Source organism: Dreissena polymorpha, chromosome 6 (assembly GCF_020536995.1).
Source record: "Dreissena polymorpha isolate Duluth1 chromosome 6, UMN_Dpol_1.0, whole genome shotgun sequence".
Classification (NCBI taxonomy): domain Eukaryota; kingdom Metazoa; phylum Mollusca; class Bivalvia; order Myida; family Dreissenidae; genus Dreissena; species Dreissena polymorpha.
In genome coordinates, this window is record NC_068360.1 from 95,291,623 (window position 1) to 95,313,020 (window position 21,398).

The 21,398-nt window shown below is 33.2% G+C and overlaps 2 protein-coding genes across 2 annotated transcripts in view; one reads left to right on the forward strand and one right to left on the reverse strand.

Annotated features, from left to right (window-relative positions):
- The window catches only part of LOC127835910 (hemicentin-1-like), a 225,199-nt gene that overhangs the window by 132,139 nt on the left and 71,662 nt on the right, over positions 1 to 21,398 (forward strand). The gene's annotated exons all lie outside the window — the stretch shown is intronic.
- On the reverse strand, positions 6,453 to 8,235 carry LOC127834867 (uncharacterized). Its single transcript, XM_052360984.1, has 3 exons — positions 7,956 to 8,235; positions 7,399 to 7,731; positions 6,453 to 6,913 (listed from the first exon to the last, which is right to left on the reverse strand). Exons 1-3 carry the CDS (start codon positions 8,020 to 8,022, stop codon positions 6,801 to 6,803), a joined length of 513 nt encoding a protein of 170 aa, XP_052216944.1. The 5' UTR covers positions 8,023 to 8,235; the 3' UTR covers positions 6,453 to 6,800.

Below are 21,398 nucleotides of genomic sequence, written 5' to 3' on the forward strand. Positions count from 1 at the left end.
CGGTTGTCCGACAAGGAAGTTGCTTCGCAATCACACGAATTGCCTTATGGGCTCCAGTAGTCCTGTATCTATATCAGTACATCCATGCGAATTATGATATTGCCTGAAAATAATGAACTGATTTACATGCTATCGATTTTATTGCAAAAGTTAATTTTTTACTCCTTTTTTATAACTAAAATCGAATCAAGATGGGCATATGTGAACGAAATCTATGTATTTTTGCATGTGTAGCTTTCATGTGGTTCACATAATACGATGATGTCAGTTAAATATATGAGATACTAATAAGGAAATGTACGTTGCTTACTCTGTTTTAAATGTCGTATCAAACTTAACATGCATCACTTCTGTGAGCAGGCCAGCTGCTAGTGTTCAATTGTTCAACAACAACACACCGTGCTACATAGTTGTACAATGATGACGGTGCAAAAAGTAGTTTGCAATATACTTGTACCGAAAACGGATACAGTGTTGAACATTTATCCTGCGTTGCGAGTTACGAGCTCAAATCCATCAAAAATATTCTACATTTTGTAACAGCTATCATTAGCATTCGAATACAGTGTTAATATGAAATTATTCACTATGGGAACGCTATGTATATTGCACATTGTATAAACACTTCTTTATGTATTCCAAACCCATTTGTTTTTATTTCGTTAGCAGTCCCCGTCTCTGAGCCAATAGTAAATAACATATATCTAAGTACACCAACAACGTTCGCAATACGGTAGAAAGACTGGTGCATTTGAATTGTTTCTCCTTCGGAAATCCAAAGCCTTTTTATTACTGGACTAATGCGGGTCAAAAGTCGAACGAATCTCCTCTGATCTCTTCTTAATATAGCAAGAATACTACATTTTGAAAACAGTTCCATAAGTCATACATAAACACATTGAGTAAAGATATAAAGCGCTGACTAACTTATAAAATTAACTATATTTTAGACTGTAAATATCGAAACAAATAGCTCATTTCAATTTCACAGACGTGTTATTACAATGAATGTAATGTTCGATACAATCTAGAAACAGTGTTTTTGTATGTGAATCACACATAAACTATCGCTTAATCGGCCATCCTAGTCGTGTCATGTCTCACAGTCTGAAAGCGACTCTGTTTTAGTTAAATTTAACAAGCACGCGCGAATAGTGTTTACAGTACATAATACACGACAAGTGTATTATAAGTTACTGTGTTTGGTTGAAGTTTCGGCTGAGTGTAGTTATGCTATTTTATTGTAAATCATCACTAAATGTGGTTCAGTGTAAATCATATTATATTGTACTCGCACAAAAATTGTAAAAATTATCTCTAAATGTTACCCCTGTATTCGGTAAGGTTAAACTCTACAGCAGATCTTTTTATCTTGAAAACGGAAGTCTGCCAAATACTACGAACAACTTGCAGAGCTTGAATTTCGTGAATACTTCAGGATTTCGGATTACAATTATCAAAGTGAAAAAACGACTTCTTATGAAGTGTCCGCATCAGTGTTAAAGGAAAATTAGAATACGTTAATTTGAAGCTCTTCACTTATATACTTGTGATCGATTGCATCATCATCATCATCATCATCATCATCATCATCATCATCATCATCATCATCATCATCATCATCATCATCATCATCATCATCATCATCATCATCATCTTCGTCCTCATCATCATCATCATCATCATCACCACCACCATCATTATCATCATCATCATCACCACCACCACCATCAGCAGCAGCAACAGCAGCAGCATTAACATCATCATCGTCGTCGTCGTCTTCGTCCGTTATCATCATCATCATCAACACCACCATCATCATCATCATCATCATCATCATCATAAACATCAACATCATCATCATCATCATCAACATCGTCATCATCGTCATCATAAACACCCTTATAAATATTGTCATCAGACTTGCCATTTACGAAATAGGGTTTCGTTATCTAATTATTATTATCACCAAAATCACCATCGACATCATTATCATCATACATGCTATAATTATCACGACCAGTACCAACACCGCGCTCATCTCTACCACTTAATTTATATTCACCGCGACCATCAAAATTATTAAGCATTAAATCCCGTTCTTTGTGAAGCGGCGCATATAAAGGGGCCGGTACTCATGTGTATATAGTCCGTGCATTGTTTTGCCTTGTTTCCAAAATAATCTGACGCCTGTGGGCAAATTCAAAGATTATCATTTCAAGAAAAGCCTAACACTATAAACAACACTTTGTTTGTGCGCATTCAATATTTTGTAATTATAATTGAAAGTGTGATGAGCAGTTAAAAGGGATATATTGTAGCCAGCGTAACCTAATCTTTGATTGTATTAAATAAGTAAAGTTGCAACTCTACTTATGTTGCTTATTCACTACACTCGCAAAAGTAAACATACAGAGGTTGTGATGAAGCTGGTAGAAACACTTGCATCAATGCTGTTAGGTTGACCAATGATTGTAAAAAAAAAGTTGGTCAAACACAATACAGCTAGAAATAAATAATGGAATTGAAGTTGTATATGGATAAGGTCCGTCAACATTTTATTATAGCATGTGAATTTAAATGGCATAGACATAACGTTTGTATAACAATGCAGGTGTTGAGATTACTGAATAATTTGAATAACAGTATTCTGGCGTCAAGATATAATATTGTAGTTGCTTTTACAAAAAAAACACGAACTCAGTATTTTATGTTTGAGTATCGAATTCTTCGAAGCAACAAGAACAAAACATAGGATTTTATGTTAAGAAATCATATAGTCAACACAATATCGTTGTTTAATTGTATACTTAATCCGCACTCGAAATTCGGCGCTTGCCATGTCCAAACTTCCGAACATTCAACTTAAACATATAATAACGTAATTCATTATCAACTAAACTCATGAAGATGAACTCACCTGATCTAATACAAAAGGCCGTGAAGCTTAATAAGAAATATCATTCAAGAGGCAAGGTGGGAACGTGATAATGAAGTACCTGCCAGACACATATAGCCCTTTAAGCAAAGTAAACAGGTGCAACCTGTTTTTATTAAATTTATAACGAGGAGTTAGTAAACGAAGCTTTATTTTAGATCACAAGTTTTCGGAATCAAATAATGTTGTTATCGTATTACAAGTATGATCACATTCACCAACTGGCGAGCCATTGTTCTATTCAAGTCACAAGTGCGTTTTAAATAAGATGAATAATTGATGAATAAAAAACTAGACAGATTTTGTTTTAGTAGCACAAGAGAATCAGCGATATAAAAGTTGTAAATGAGGTGCCTTTTACATTAAAAAACAAGTATATCAATTATAATATTGGGATTTCATCCTAAGATTTTGTCAATTTGTTCATACCCAACATATACCCTTTCATAGGTTCTGCCGCAAATATCACAAAATGTGTCGGTATCGACGTTATCCTGTTTGTTTAGAAGTCTTTAAAACGAAGTAATGTTTTATTTACTGTACAATTAAAAGGTTTTTACCGTATTATATTAAATATATTTCTTTAATTTTCCTATTTTAGCTTAAGATCTCGAGAAAACCATGTTGATATTTTAAATGTCTTATAGATTTTTTTTTGTATTTGTATGTATTGATCTCATAATGTCTTACAAAATAAAGAGTTGTGATGACTATGCCCGTAATACTTTGTTAACAGGAATATAAATCTTAGAACATATTTAATACCATTCCCTTGAACAAAACTACATCAAACAGCAACTAAACTATCAACATGACATTTGCACAGCTCCGAACGCATAGCCACTGATTTATAGCATGATTAAAGCGGAAGAGATATTCACATTGCATTTGATATTTAACACAAACAATGCTTGAACAGTTGTTTAAATAAACATGTATCAGCTGTAATTAAACATTTAGCATGACTGAATTTATTTTGGCATTTGCAAATATATATGGTCTACAATTACGATGAGGACAAATCTAACACATAAAACATTACACGTGTGTTATATACGTATATCCTATATACACTGCGTTTAGCTGTTATTTGTTTTGATAGTGTGCTTTGCCTATTACAGATAATAATGGAGATGTATATGGTTTAAAATTAAACGTTGCAAACATATATGTGTGTTTATTCGTACATCCCATGTGTACTGCTTTTAGCTGTAAAAGTTATTTGTTTTGATAGTGTGCTTTGCCTTTTTCAATTAATAATGGGGATGTACATGGTTTAAAATTAAGCGTTGCGAACATATATGTGTGTTTTTGTTTGTAAGCATGCATGTACAAAGTATTGTAAATTTACACATGTACATAACATTATTTCTTCTAAACAATTTAATACAATTTGCGCAAAAGTTTAAGTTTATATAACAAGCGTATGCAACAGATGAAGTAAGTCTTTAGCATAATATATGTTCATATTTTAAAGGGAGATGTTTACAAACATACGCAATAGTAACGTTAGATTACGTTATTACATGTTCAAAATATAACAAAAAGGTGTATATACGAGAATGAAATAAAAACTCTTCATGCCATGTGCCTTTTTAATCTATGTCTAATTGAACATTGCTAAACATAACATTTAAGAAGTGGATAGTTGCTTTAAAGCGCGAGTCGTTGTATACTGTAATAATTGAATTAACGCCCTCTGTGATGCGTTTTAAAGCGGAGTTACTGTGTATATTTCTTCCCAGGATTTTGACATAAATATTAGTTACTACCCTACCGATGTACATAACAAAGGCACACATTAACACAATTCAACCTGTAACCTAGCAATTAAATAATACACAATATCAAAGCTTGTTTAAATTGCTAAAATCGTATTATTGTCTTTAGCTTCACTTTTGGAGTTACACAGGGACGTGGTTTTGATACACAATTGAAGGAATCTACACAATGACGCTATTATGGACGAGTTGCATTCTTTGTGTTAGTGATTCTGAATATATACTACGAGAGTATATTTATTTTTGCACTGGTCCAGCCTAATATGGTTTTAATTAGAAAAATATACGTATTGATTTTTATTTTAAAATATCGTGTTGTATCACGAATGTCTTCGTCGAATCAGCGCTCATTACAATGAACACTGCACCGTCACTTTTTGATACCACTCAAAAAGAATGTAATATTGTATTACCAAGTAAATATTATTTGATTATAAGTACTTACAATTATTAAAGGTATACATGTCCAATTAACAAAATACCTTGACAACTGTTATACATGTATAAAACCTGGTCATTTTTTTGTTATTTTAATCGGAAAGAAATGTAGAGACATCAGAGCTATTTATCTATCAGTTTAAATATGATTATTCATTAAAACGAAAATCATACTCTATAGTGGGAATGAATATGACTTACACGTCGACCTCTTTGCGTGAAGGGGACATCTTTATTAATAATTAATAACAATAATAATTACTATTCGTCGCATGGGAATACATTTCTACTTAAAAGGATTTCAAAACGATATTTTTCCATATTATTTAAAAATAAAGCGGATTATAGGAACCATCATAGCATTTTCATTTTAACCATCAAATAATTGTGATAATAGCCTTGACAATATTCTATAATAATAATGATCCTGGATTCTAGTTTAAATAACTATATATTAAAAAACACCCAATTTTTGATTAAGGTTTCTGTAATTGTGTAAATATTGTTATATTTTAAAAATAGGTATGCAAAAAACAAGTCTGGCCAATATAAATAATTATAAAATTTGCCAAAATTAAAGCAGACAAATCTGTTTAATTTCTAGCAACTGAAAACTGGAACAACAAAAAGATATTTTTAATGTTTTTTTTCTATAAATCCCTTCCATTTTGATGGTATTCCTATGCAAAAATATCGTAACTCCAGTAAAGATACTTTGTCGTGGAAAACAAAACCCAAAAATTTCGCATTTTTCCTGCAAAAGTATCGTAACTAAAACAAAGTACGAACAATAAAACATGGTTTAGTTAATTTTGATTTTACTATACCATATATACAAGATTGTTATTTTGTTCTATATTGAGGAACTTATGTCTTTAACAAACGTATTAAGAAGAATGCAACGTGTTTTGTCTCTCCTGTAAACAATTAAAAAGTGAGTTACGATAGTATTGCGTGGAGCACACGATGTACTCTAAATTGATCATCAACGCAGTATGGCATTTACTTGTTTAAGGTCCTCGTGATAATCAAAAATATATGTTTTACAAGTAGTAGTTTAATTATAATGAAATAATTGAAAATTGTATGATTGGTCGTGAAATATGTATGTAAACTGTATTTAAATAAACAAATACAATATTGAACAGTTTCGTTATTCTGACATAGCTTTTAACTTGTAATAATACGTGTTTTTGACTATATACTTTACATAAAAAATTTACAGTATATGGATCTGCGATTAACACATGTAAACAAATGTTAATTTTTTTATACATACATACCACTATTTATGATCTTAAAAGTCACAAACATATCATTTCATGGTATCTTCTTTCACGCGACACCACTTATTCTCAAAGAAATTATTAAGTCCTTTATCGGAACCCACAGTCAATCCTATACGCTTTGCTTTCTGATTTACCAATGTTGATTTTGTTAGGAATACTCTGAATAGTCATGAACAATTAATTATACATAGAATTGGTGTTCGTAATATATTCAACCATTAAAAATGCGTTTGAAAATTTCTTGCAGGTTAACAACAAGTTGTTTTTTCTTACAATAGTTCACACGTGCATTCATAGAATTAAAAGTCATATTCCACACTCTCACTCTTGTACGCAGTCGGTTATGGTTTGGGATTACATACCATGCAGCATACACAGTAAGACTGCCAAGGCCGTCAAAATACCACTGTCTAGTTCGTCGGTTGAATCGTTTGAATCAGGCTCTTCTGGTGTATACGGAACACGAGCTGAAAACATACCAGCAATAACGTTGGCTCAATGTCAGTATTAAGTATTATATATGAGTAGTTGTTTTAATTGATGCACTCATTTCAAAGAATCAAGCATGCGAAAATCGGTGCAAATTCTGTAGGCAACGTAAATGATCATATCTAATTTTAGATGGCTTATCCACGTCGAATACAAACGTTGTTATTCCAAGATAAAGTTTGGCTTAGTATTGTCTTTGTAACGCCAGCACACAGTTGCATAATCCAAGCCAATCTTTGCAACATCTAGCGAACGGGGCGTTTCAGGTGGAGCTATACACACGACAGATGTAAAGAGAGCAAGTTGTAAAGAGCATGATCTATGTATAGTGAAAAGGCAAAAGCTTAAATACGAATAACTTGTATCGTACAAAATGTGTATATGTTCATAAATAACTGACCGTGTGCGTTTTGCTTGCTCACACAATTTATAATAATACACCTCAAGTTTCTATGCTACTTACATGATATGATCAACTTTATTTTTGTCTCTGATACCGAAACTGCTCCAACATTGTTCGCTGTGCAATATATGCTCACACTATGATCATGACGTGCTGCTTTGTAATTTAGGACGCTCCTAACGGACGAATCCACAATAATCGTGGTATTAAAGCTCGACGGATAAAACGGTATGTCATCTGTAATTTTGTCTAGTGTACGATTGTCCTTATACCACTGAAAAGTTGTCACTGGTTTTCGGGCAGAGGTCTCACACGTAAAATATTTTGTTTCGTGCTCTTTCATCACAACGACGTCCACGTGTTCACCGACAACCGACACACACGTAGTTGGAACTGTGTTTAAATTAAGTTAAGCTCTTTTATTTTATAGGGATCACCACAAATTCTATACAATTACCAAAGCCCGACCTTTGAAATGAAGCATTGTTTTTAGAATGCGCGTTTTAATAATACGCGTGAATGCGTTTAATGTTACACCAACGAACCTGCTTAAAACACAAACTATTATTTTTATCAAAACGGGTTTATTTGAGAATAAAAACATTAAACATGCTTACCAATTACAACAACGTTAACTGCTGATGTGCTCTGCTCGGAAATTTTTTTACCCGTTGATGATAGCATGGTGTTTTGCGCTGTTCACGTAAAGGCTCCATCATGTTTTAGTTGAATACTTGGTATTGTTAAAACTGCATCCGTTGCTAAACCACCTGGATGGTGCCATACATAGGTCGGAGGTGGGTTGTTCATGTTCTTACAACTGAGTGTTAGAGACTGGCCAGAAGTAATGTTGAGCGTTCTGGACACGGTCGATCCTTTAAACATAATTTCCGCAGTAACTGGTTCATCTGGAAAAAAATCACAACCAGTGATTACGGATAATATATAAAATGCAATATTCGAACAGGTGTTCCCGGTAACACGGCTCGAAATTGTGTGTAACTTAAACACATTTGATTTAAAAGGAACCATGTCTTTGATGATTTTCAAATTATTGTATTAGTATGTCGCCATGTAAATCAAGTGTGTAACATTCCTTGTTTGCAATGTATTGTAAACATGCACGTCTAAAATGAATGTTAAATTATTATAGGCATTTTGAGGGTTTTCCGGCAAGTATATGTTACAATTTGAATATTCACACTAATTGACAAATGTTTACTTAGCAAATGCTCTTCAGCGTTACTTGTTTTAAATAATAATTGCACATACATTGGTTCATATTAAACACTTGCCAGGCATCGATTGTGAATCTTCGTTGTCATCGTGTCACCAATCCAATAAATTTATGAACATGTCGTGAAATGAAAAACTAAAATGTTATGTGGTATTATGTTGAAACATTCGAAAATTGCACACATTGTACTTGATATCTAACCTAGGACGTTAATCAACTTTGCCTCTGAGCTGATCGTTAATCGTCCGTTATTTCCCTTGCGTGAAAGTCGCATGTTGTGATCGGATTTAGAAGGGACGCAATTCAACGTGCTGATGGTAATATGATTACAAGTTTTCGCTGACGAAAATCCTGTCATATCTATGTCATAAGTTGTGCTTGGACTCAGATGTTTTAACCAGGATATCAAAGGACTGGGTTCAAGTTATATTGCGTGGTTGATTTAAAATCAGATACAATACATCGTTTGGCGGGTTAATAGTAAGTTTTTTTTATATGAACTAAAACACACATACACATGTAAGGTCTGCATGGCTAAATTCAACAATGAATTACATAACACGAGATATTGAGTGGTTAGTGCAATACCTATTTCCGATTGAATTTGGGCTAAGTTTGCTACGCATTGTATGTATTAATGTATATACAAATTAATATCACGAAAAATAGTATTTTCGAACACTCAAATCATGTTGGTATTACTTTTCATTTTGTTCGACACATACTATTTACAAACATATATTATAATTCACATATTTACAGCTTAACAATAGTGTTATGAATACCGGAAAAATGCTGTATACAGAGACATTGCACTACGAATACACTATAATAACCTTCCACTTATAACAAGCATTCCAGCTGTGTTAATATTAATAATAATTGTCCTCTGATAAACTGTATAAGGCTTTGAACATCGATTTTTTGTAAACCATTCTAACATAAAGCTGTATTTATTAGAATCATAATGATTCTTACGGTTGTACGTTTAAGGTAAATACATAAAAACACATGTTATAAAGAGCGATGATCAATTAATCAATGTTGGTAAACTTGAATTGAAAACAAACAACATGAAACAAACCCAATATATTGAGTGTTATGTTATTGCTTGGCGTCATAGTGCTTCCAATATAAATGACCGCACAGTTCCACGTCTCTCCATCTTGGCTCCTGTGTACGTGGTTTAGAGTCAACGTGTAGACTGTGATATTTATGCAAGAGAAGCTGAGCCCGGGCAGTGGCGTTGGCGTTGAATGACAGGTTTCGTCATCCATTCATGTCCACATTCCAGATGAGCTACCGTTTCGCCACCAAGACAATTACGTGGGTTTACTGGGCAAAATGCATGTCAGTGTTACCGAGTTGTTCTCAAGGACACTTGCATTGTCCACCTGACGTTGTAGACTCTGTGCTTTAACTGGAATGAGTTTACAGACTTAGCAATGCATGTTTTAAATATGTAAACAATTTGAATGAATGTTTATCAACACAAAAACGAAGGCGTCAAAAAAAATATTATAGCAACAAAGTATATTCATTTTATTTTTAACACAACATCAGAATGTTGTTGAATACGATATATAGCAATCACAAAGTTTGAAAAACAGCATCTGGCTCTACCAATATTTATGTAACCGGTTTCTTTCGAAAAGCGTAGCGATGTGAATATACTTATATTAGACTAAACTTAACGAGTTTACACATCGCTCTAACATTTCTAAATTTAATTGTTGGTATTGTGACATGTATTGACGTATATTATTGGTGATTAACGATTTCAATACTAATATAAACAGGTTTAATTCTATTCAAGCATGTTAGTAAAAAATCAATAGAAAAAAGATACATAAACAAACTGTTAATGTTAGCACGTTGTTCTGTTTTGTTAAATATCGGATATAAACGACAACTCATACGTATCCATATGTTATAAACGTATTACAAACGACGGTCGGATTGCCTGGGACGCAACGAATGTGTCAAATGGTTTAAACTATCGATTGCCTAACGTCGTTTCCAACGCGCGAAATGTTAACCGGAATTCAGGCTTTCATTAAATTGTTTTGCGGCCAGATATGCCAATTCTTACAGTAAATGCCTTACATGATGCGACTTGAGTGCTAAGCCCCAGACTCTCGGACTTAGCATGTTCAATATGGGCGGAAGAGGTCGAAACGAGCATGAATATTGTGTGAGACTTTATTAGTGAAGATTGCCGAAACAATACCATAGGATGCCGCCTCCAAGCATCAGTAACAGGGAATAACATTAACAGGTCACCTTCCATTGGCCGATGTCCAGTTTGCAAAACAATAATTTATCGCGATTCAACAGCATTTGTTTAGATCCACTGCCCGCGACATTTGACGCCCTTGCCCGAAACAATAGGTTCTGCGAAAATCACTTTCTTAATGTCTCGTTCATTATGTTACCGTGAGTAGTTGAAACGCGAAAGGATAACACGACCATACTCTTACCGATGTCGAAGTAACAAACAAGATTTAAGTCGACAAATGTCCATTGTTTGTTATAGCTTGATTTTTTCCCGATATATCGTTGTTCTAACGGACCCTTTCCAAAACAATAGGTTTGCTTTTGTGGTATATGGAGCCACATTTGTGTGGAAGAATTGTTATATTGCAGCACTGACGGATTGAATGTTTACTCAAGTCAATTAGAGTATGCGCTAATATAATGTTAAGTTTGCACACGTGGTCTCATTCTACACGTCCAGATAAAGCACGTAAGTAAGTTTTCATTTTAATTGCATGCGTAAATTAGAGCATCATAAATTTTATCAAGTAGATATTAATTTACACCCACTCATCGAGCATTTAAAGTAAACCTTATTAAGGCAACTGAAAATATACTATGTGTTGGCATTAATATCAAAGATATAGAGAATTTGTCATATGGATATAAGAAAAACACACTTCTTCGTAATAAATAATCCTTACGTTTCTGCATCAATTTATGTACATCTGGCGTATGCTCGTGAGTACAATACCGCTATGTCTTAATGCGAAGAAATAAAATACCAAATCATATATGTGGTAAGAATGGGCATTCACAAATGAGTTAATTTCTTAAATTATGGTGGCCTCTTCTTCAATCGATTTGCATACGAGTTATGTGGGTTCTATTCCAGACTTAATAAACGTTAAGGAAAAACTGAATAGTGTAAATATTAATTGTCAAATCAGTCATTCATCACACATGTGTGAAGCATGTATATTGTAGCGAAATGAACATACAATTATTAAATATAACACATTGGTCATCGCACTGCTTGAACAATACATGTCTGAAATTTCAAAGTATAAACAGAGCAGATCTTCCTTTTTACCTGAGTCAAGTTACCACTGATTTATACAAAATGTGTTCTCTTTTGATAAAGTGTAACCCATAATTTACATGAATTATTAAATATCGATCCAATAAAGGCATCGACTAACTGACACATTATATTCGGACTTAAGTTATTAAATTATTAAATACTGTAGTTTATTACTGCTAATAGATAATTACAAAGGTGTACCAATCAACCTATCCGGGTCAAGAAATACCCACATTATTGAATAAATCACCAGTCGTACAACACACCACACACTACAAGAAAATCAATTTAAATTTAAATTAATGAGGTGTGGGCTAGTATTGAGTGAGTTCGGTTGATGTGGTGTGTTTTGTGGTGGGGTGATAAAGTGTCTTGTTGTAAATCCTGTTGTTAAGTTTGATGTGATGTCGATTGATGTGTTGCTATGTTAAGTTTGGTTGGTACGGAGTGGATTAGATTGGTGTGGATTTATGGTGCATATACAAAGACGATTTGATGTTGAATGGCTGGTGTTACATAGTGTGATGTAATTCGCTACAATGTAATGCAATCCCGTGTGACACAGTGACGCACAGTGCATTACAGTAAATTTATACATAAGATTCAAAATTATAGGATACAGTACGCTGCGATACAAAAGATTACGATACGATATGATAACATTCTATATATACAATAAACACATTATTATGTAATGATATGAATTTCAATAAACTGCAAAGCATTTCAATGCAATACACTGATATACAATGCAATACAATGTGATACAATGTGATACAATTGAATACAAGTCGCTTGTTGTCAAACCGTATTGAAAGTTTTGCAAACCATTGTCATTAACACCACGATTGCGTATCAGTCATATTTGCATGGGGACTGACTAGCTATGTTCATAACAACATGTCCATGCCATAAAAACAAGTTATTGAGCATCTGCGATTTATTTCATCAATAACACTTAAAAAGAGTGTTTTTGTTTGCTTTGTTAGGAACGCACAGACATTGTTAAATATGTTTATCCCGTAGACTCCATGACTACTTCAACAACACTCGCATACAGTGACATGTTTATCGACAATATACTGTAAGCAATCAATACATTTAAAGGTACACTTTGAATTAATTGATGTATGCCAACTGTTTAACAGTTCGTGAAATCGTTTTTCTTAAAAACAAAGACACATTGATCAAAACTATTTTTCATGACATTACAAAATCAAAATAGTTCAACATTGAACATTTGGTATAACGGTGGGCTATATGAAAGAACTTGAAGTTGAAATTGCGGTCATACAATAATTGCAAACATTGCACGCCTGCACTTAGCAGATACAAACAGAGAAATTGGTACTACGGGTTTTATTTAATTATTACCAAATAAAACCAAGTAACATAAGCTGTGTTACAACCTGAAGTGTAATAACGATCTGAATTGAAATGAACTTTATTATATTATTACAATTGCGTGACAACCTGATTTGCAATGACGCCCGAAAGTGAAATAAACTTATTTCTAGGTTTAAAATTGCATTTGATCTCGTTTTCAAACACAGATTATTGCAAAATATAATGCATACATGTATATGAAATTTACATTAATATGGCAAAATGACCTATGAATGCCTCAACAGTAGCGAAAAGTTATTGTAAAACATATGGTAACCCGAATAAACCGTCAAATTATTGAAACATTTTAAGATGAATTGCTGACGTAATGATTGTGAAATGGAGGAAACCTCCACGTACGCAGCTAAATTTATTTAAATAATATGAAGAGGGTCACATGAGCTGCGCATATATAAAAGCTTTCTAGATAACAATGCAGCCGACGCTGGCCTATTGGTGGTTTTTGTGTTTATTGGTGTGTGCAAACTATACAGGTATGTGTCTACTACATTTGTTGGAAGTTTTCACATGTAACCAAAATGTATGTGCTATTTATGTTTTAATTAGAACAAGAAAGGTGGAGTGACATATTGAGTTATCATACAAACATCCGTTTATACTCAGTAAGCTTTTATTATTTTCAAACAGAACAGGTTTTTACAGCGACGCTTACCAGAAGGAACTTTAAATTGATTTTCTTGTAGTGTGTGGTGTGTTGTACGACTGGTGATTTATTCAATAATGTGGGTATTTCTTGACCCGTATAGGTTGATTGGTATACCTTTGTAATTATCTATTAGCAGTATTGAACTACAGTGGAATAATTATTTGTATTATTTTTTTTAAAGTTTTTTTTTATTTAATAACTCAATTCCGAATATAATGTGTCAGTTAGTTGATGCCTTTATTGGATCGACTTTTAATAATTTATGTAAATTATGGGTTACACTTTATCAAAAGACAACACATTTTGTATAAATCAGTGGTAAACTTGACTCAGATAAAAAAGCAACATCTGCTCTGTTTATAACTTGAAATTTCAGACATTTATTGTTCAAGCAGTGCGATGACCAATATGTTATATTTAATAATTGTATGATAATTTCGCTTCAATATACATGCTTCACACATGTGTGATAATCCTTGTCATGACTGATTTGACAATTAATATGTACACTATTCAGTTTTATCTTAACGTTTATTCAGTATGGTATAGAACCTGCATTTGTCCGTTATAAGAATCAAAGCTTTGCGAATGAGACGACTGTGGCTCCATACGACATGATCATCACGATCATACTCCGTAAATAAGTAGGTTTCAGAACGAGGAGATACGTTATCCTACTTTTATCAGTAATCCATGTTGTCCGTTACGATACGATTGTATTTTAGATGTATTTCTAATTTTAATCGATTATATTCATGATTTGATCTACACCTGAACCTGATCGATATAAATAGACTATTTATCTTAATTTTTTTTTTGACAGCCCACTATTACGTTTTTTTCTTCCATGATATCAACTGCGATCACAAATACTAATCAATCATATTTACCGCGCATTGTTAAGATAAAATACGATATGATACGATTTGTTTCGATTAGCTGGGTTAATAGTGTATTGCAGATGATTAGGAACTCTTGACATAATGCCGATTCAAAAGTTGATCAATATCAAAACCTATACACGATTACACCTATTTATCATTGAGCACAACGTAAAGACCGATATTTGAACACTTTGAACTGATTAAAGCATGATACCATTGTTAAAGTTAATATTACAGGAAGGTGATATTAAAAATGTGTGTAACATATACATTTAAAAATCATAATAGTCATGCATACAAATCATTTAGATCATAATGCAATTGAACTTTTCGGGGGTTCATAACGGTATTTGTAAAAAGTATTTAATACAGTGCCCATTCAAACGTAATTTTGAAGTTTTCGAATGTATTCAAATATTTCATGCTAAGGTGTGACATGCTTAAAAGACGATTTAAATAAAAAGTAAAACGTGTTTAAACTTTTAATGTTACCTATACCAAACAAACGACCTAAATATAGTTTGTACATTAATGCTAGGTTCTCTCATTGCATACCTTTTGAGACCTTGGCATACTTAACTACGTGTTTACGTAAATTAAAGTCGGGCGCTCGGCTACAAATTTAAGGTCGCATATATTACAACGATAACGTGCTTTAAACATGAGCTGTAAATAATAATCCTGAAATAGTTTTTACTAAGGGAGATAATACGTTTTCTTTGAGTATTCACGCCTGTTTATGCCCCATGTCGGTGTGTTTACTCTGGTTATATAATAACAAATCGAACTTTGCAACAAGTACTATTAGAGGCAACAATAACTACCAATCAGATTATGAATAAGCAAACACAGACGACGCTGAAGAAGTAAAATATTTAAATATGTATCCTGTGATGATCGATATACGTTGCTTTTGCTTTTTTGTCAGTCCAGAGTGTAGACTTTTTTCGCTAAATTATTTTCTGATAAACAATTCAACAGAGACAAATAAGAAATGGGTATTTGTATTTGACAGGGTTTATGTACCTTAATGCGAAAACAATTATTCTGCCGTTCTCATGTATTTTGTGTAGAACGCTGATAAACCCCATGTCTCTACAATAATCTTCAGTTCGTCCGTAAACATTGCACCATCCTTCAAAAATGGAATCTTATCGGGGTAGTGGCAATAACTTGTAGCTGCAATGTCAATACGCAACTATATTGAATATCAAATAATCTGGTCGATTCGTTTAACGAACGAACATATTCAGAAGCGGCTGGGCGGATATATTACCATTTATTTCTCCTTCCCCATATCTTATCCCGGTCAAAAACTCACCTCAAATGTCGCATCAATACATTAACCGTGCATATAAATGACGAATCGAGAAACCAGTTCATGTATCATATACTAAACCATCACCGTACTGTTTCTGCTAAATTACAAGCACTATATAAACCATAAATACCGTTTTAATCAAAGCGATAATAATTTTATGTAAATCGTGTTTTGATAAAAAAAAACGCATGTGTAACGTTGCAATACGAGTTCAAGCTAGCGACTCCTTTCACAATTAAAATCCTTCCAGATATATAAGGATTTTTACTTTGAAAGGTGCCCTGTGGGTAAATAAGCAAACAATATAAATTTTAAATCATATAAATTAAATATTATTTGAGAACTTTGACATTATAATTTAGTGTTTAATTGCGACAAGCGGCTATACTGAGATCATGTCTGTTCGCTGTACATATTCTCTTAATTGTTAATATATTATTGTATGGACACGATATGATAACAAAATACTTATGGATACTAGCCCCAGAACTACTCGCTGATGTGATGAAAATACAAGGCGGCTTATTGTAGAGGTTTATCGTCGATGAACCATATTGGAACTATACCGTAAATATTAATAATAATAGTATGCACTGTTTAAGCCACTATCGAAAGATCAAAAATACGATAGAAGTATTATGTATTGTGACGAAAACACTGCCCATCGTAACCATCATAAGCAAATCATGCAAAAAACAAACAACATTAACATAAATAATAATATAAAAATTGCGTTTTATTCAACTATAATTTAAACTACATTAACCGGGTTGGCTAAAATTAACAATTCACTGTTATTAATATTACAAAACATTTTTAAAGGTTGTTGTAGTTTGTTTATTTTCACTTCTGTACGCTTATTAGTTATGTTTAAAGTCCTGTTCAAGTGTTTGGCATTGAAGTGCAATATCTTCCGCGTGCGTTATCTTGATGTGTGTAATGTGTGTTAAGTTCAAATTGTTTACACTTACAATGCTTTGCAATAACGAGGGGCGTACCTTCACTTCGGCACTTAAAATACCTAAACAGAAATAAGAAATGACTCGGTGAGGGAAACTTCTAAGCTGTGTCAATCCTTAAGATTTTAAGGGTCAAATTATTCTGAATAATGGATGTGTTTTATTTTATTTATTGTCAATAGTACACTCATTAAGTATTATATTGTTGCGATCTTTATTTTTTTTGAAATTGGATTTAGGCTTAAGTTAGTTTTATATGGCTACATAATTAACAGTACTGGCCTAACATGGATGAAAAGGCTACTGTTGTGATTACGTTAAGCTGGGTACAAGTGAAAGAGAAGTTCCGGGTATGAATCACGCAGATGTAGGACAAATTTCGTTTAACTGTTCGAAGGCATAACAATTGGTTGCTTTGTAAGTCTTTACAATTCCCACAACGTTTTGACTAAATAATAATTCATGATTATGAATGATAATTATGATTGCCTTTTTAACATGTATTTTCAATTTTAAAACACAATTCACTTTTTAATTAATCTAAATATGTTGTAATGATTTGTTTTAAGTAGTAGTCTAAATTATGCTATTATCAATTTTTATAACAACACAATCGTATAAATGTTATTTGTTCTTATTTTGGTGTTTTCTGAGTAATGATCATATTTCAGCGGAATTGGGCGATTCAGTGGAGTACCGGCACAAGACGGTGCTATAATTGTTATCCTTTGCATTATATATCTATAATTGCAAGGGTTCTTATATATGACACATTAGTAGGCATTTAAAGATCGACTATATGAAGAACTAAGAAATGAATTGTTATCAATTTTATTTTACCCTAAATTGTGATGCACATTTGAAAGATTCCGAACAGTATCCTAATGCAGGACTGCATCGAGCAGCGTGACTCAAAATAACGAACAATACAAAGTACACAGAGCAAATACAATAATTATACAAGAGATATATATAATAAAACAATGATACAAAATTTACAAAAACAGTGATAATATATCGAACTCTTCATATACTTCTCAAATAGTTATCCCATTTCTTTAAGTGAGTCACAAATGAAAATACTTCACATTTGAAACGACATTACACGAATGAAGGGGGAAAAGCAGTCCTACTACGCATGCATGCATATATACTTTTTGGAACTTTATTAATGTGGTATATGCTATTTTACCGACGCATGTGGATTTCACGAACACTATTTTGAACGGTCCAGTGTTCCAACGTTTCATCGTTTTGCAGATTTCTTATATATGCTTACATATTTTATTTAACCTACGCCCATGTAAACCGATCTAAGGCGGTTACCCTAGCTTTTATAATTGTCGTGATTTATTTCTTGTTGTATTTACGTCCTTATTTTGCGCTGTGAACTAATAACTTGCCTTAAATAAAACACTTCAATCAGATCAATATAATAACGCATACCTAAACCATTGTCATGGGTAAGAAATGTGTTGTTCTATCAATATACAGTACCGTTTTTTCTTAAGCATTCACATTAGCCTTTTTGAAAAATGTTCAACACCGAAAATATGCTTATATTACTAAATATGTCATGTATTACAGTTTGGGCTGAGGGTTTTGAAACTTTTAACAATAGAAAAATAAGAAATCGTCAGTCCGATTTGTGATTTAAATGTTTTGTATAACATGACTTGGTTGCAATATGAACACATGTTTATCAATCTATTTTTGCTTAAAACATATATTCGGCCTGACATGTTTTTATATATGGTAGCATGCGTTTGTGTATATTCGTATTTACAACATGTTAAAACACCAGAACAAAGCACACGTAATTTTGATTAAGTTATGTTTAAATATCATCGACATTTCGAAATTGAAACAATATAGCCTATAATTGAATGTATTTTAAGTTGTATATAAAATGGATATAATAATGTTAGTATCTGCATCTGGAATGCAACAAAGTTGAAACTGATTCTAGATGTTGTCTTTCGAACAGAGGTTTAACACATGAATGGTAACGCACGTGTTATTTGAAACTATGCAACTTAACCCATTCGGAAGTTAAGGTACATAGCGCGTACATACACAAGAAAGTGCATTACAAATGACAGTAGATTTATCGAACGAGTGGTTCGTATACAATGTGTATATTAATGGATCGATACAGGACGTAACAACCATTTTTGATCATTAAAACGCATTGCATTAAGTATGGTTAATATGCAAAATAAACGCCTGTGTTTCTTGAAACACGCCGTGGCAATGATCGAGTTTATTTTTGTCTTGTCGAACGTTTCAGGTGAGTGTTGCATTTTTTTTTAAGTTTCGGTCATTTATCCGTTCCATCCTATACAATATATGTTGTCAATAAGTTATGTCCGCTCTAAACAGCTCTTTGTTAATATGCATTGTTTTATTACGTCAAACGGTATGATCATGCCATATTGGGAGAATAAAATAAACCCATGAAAGCGGAAGTTGCAATACTACTACTACTACTTCTACTACTACTACAACTACAACTAATACTACTACTTATACTTCATTTACTACTTCTACTACCACTACCACACCACTACCACACCACAACCACACACCTACCACACCACTACCAAATCACTATCACAATAACCATCACTACCACTATCACAACCAATACCACTACCACTTCTACCGCTACTACAACTATCACTATTACCACTACTTCCACTAACACTACTATCATTACCACTTCTACTACTACTACCACTTATACTACTACTTCTACTACTACCACTAATATAACTACTGCTTCTACTACCACTTCTATTCTCACTACTACTATCACGACTACTACTACTACTACTACTACTACTACTACTACTACTACTACTACTACTACTACTACTACTACTACTACTACTACTACTACTACTACTACTACTACTACTACTACTACTACTACTACTACTACTACTACTACTACTACTACTACTACTACTACTACTACTACTACTACTACTACTACTACTACTACTACTACTACTACTACTACTACTACTACTACTACTACTACTACTACTACTACTACTACTACTACTACTACTACTACTACTACTACTACTACTACTACTACTACTACTACTACTACTACTACTACTATTACTACTACGGCTACTACCACTAATGTTACTTTAACAACAACTAGTTGTATTATTACTACTACTACAACAACTTGTACCACTACTACTACTTTGACTTCTGGTGTGCAGATCAGATTTTAGAAGTGTGTCACGTCTGAGGGCAACGCCTGCTGTGGATATGCTGGCCGATGCGGGCGTGTTAGTTCTTATTGCACATTGGGCATACAAATTGGCTTGCCGACGGGGACAGGGCTTTTTACAGGCTTCTATTTCGAGTTACGAGCTCTGATTTCCTCCTTCGTAAGAGTCTCTCATGTGTATGTATGGATGCCGCAGGCTTTGACGTACCTCTTGCAAGTATCCTTTCACCTGAGAGCTGGACGACCCAAGGGTTACGTACCAGCGGCAAGCTTTACAAGGCATCCGTATTATTACTGTTGATACTGCTATTACTGCTACCACGTCTACTACGTGTACTTTTATGACAACTTCTACAGTAATTTTAATTTCGTCTACTACTTATTTTTGTATAAGTATTTATGAAGTACTACAATTATAAGGACAATCACACACAGACTTGTAGACAAGCCGAAATGGACAATTCGACAAATAAAGGTGGTCCATTTGGTAGGCCGAATGAGGCCCACATTGCGGCACTGTTACAGGAATATACAGGAATATATTTGAAATTTGTTTGTGGATTATTCTTGCGCTAGTATGTGATCACGATGTTATAAACACATTTTATTTTATCATATTTTTTATATAGGAATAAGTCTTAAAATTGTAAATGTTGCATGTTGTACGTTTAAAAAAGCATGGGAACGAAGAGTACCAATTTGTAACATTGACAAACATACTAGAACACACATGTAGGCATTCATGGTTATTCTGTTATATGCCCATGACGTTGTGAAAAGGTGTTTTTCTGTTTTCACAGAATTTATCATTTTTATTATATTATGAAACAAAGCGAAGACATCAAACGAATCATTTAATGCTCAATCGAAATTGCAATATAAGCAATCGATTAACAGAATATTTAAACAAACGTAGTAAAATTATAAAGAATCGGAACATGTGTCTTGAAAAAATACGTTGAACAATTTTACTAGAACGCACACCAAATAATAGAATTTCACATATTATTTAC

Coding starts and splice junctions, on each gene's coding strand:
- LOC127834867 (XM_052360984.1), bottom strand. CDS start 8,022: ATGCTATCATCAACGGGTAAAAAAATTTCCGAGCAGAGCACATCAGCA. Junction 7,732..7,955: donor AGTTAACGTTGTTGTAATTG/GTAAGCATGTTT, acceptor ATTTAAACACAG/TTCCAACTACGTGTGTGTCG. Junction 6,914..7,398: donor AATAAAGTTGATCATATCAT/GTAAGTAGCATA, acceptor GTATGTTTTCAG/CTCGTGTTCCGTATACACCA.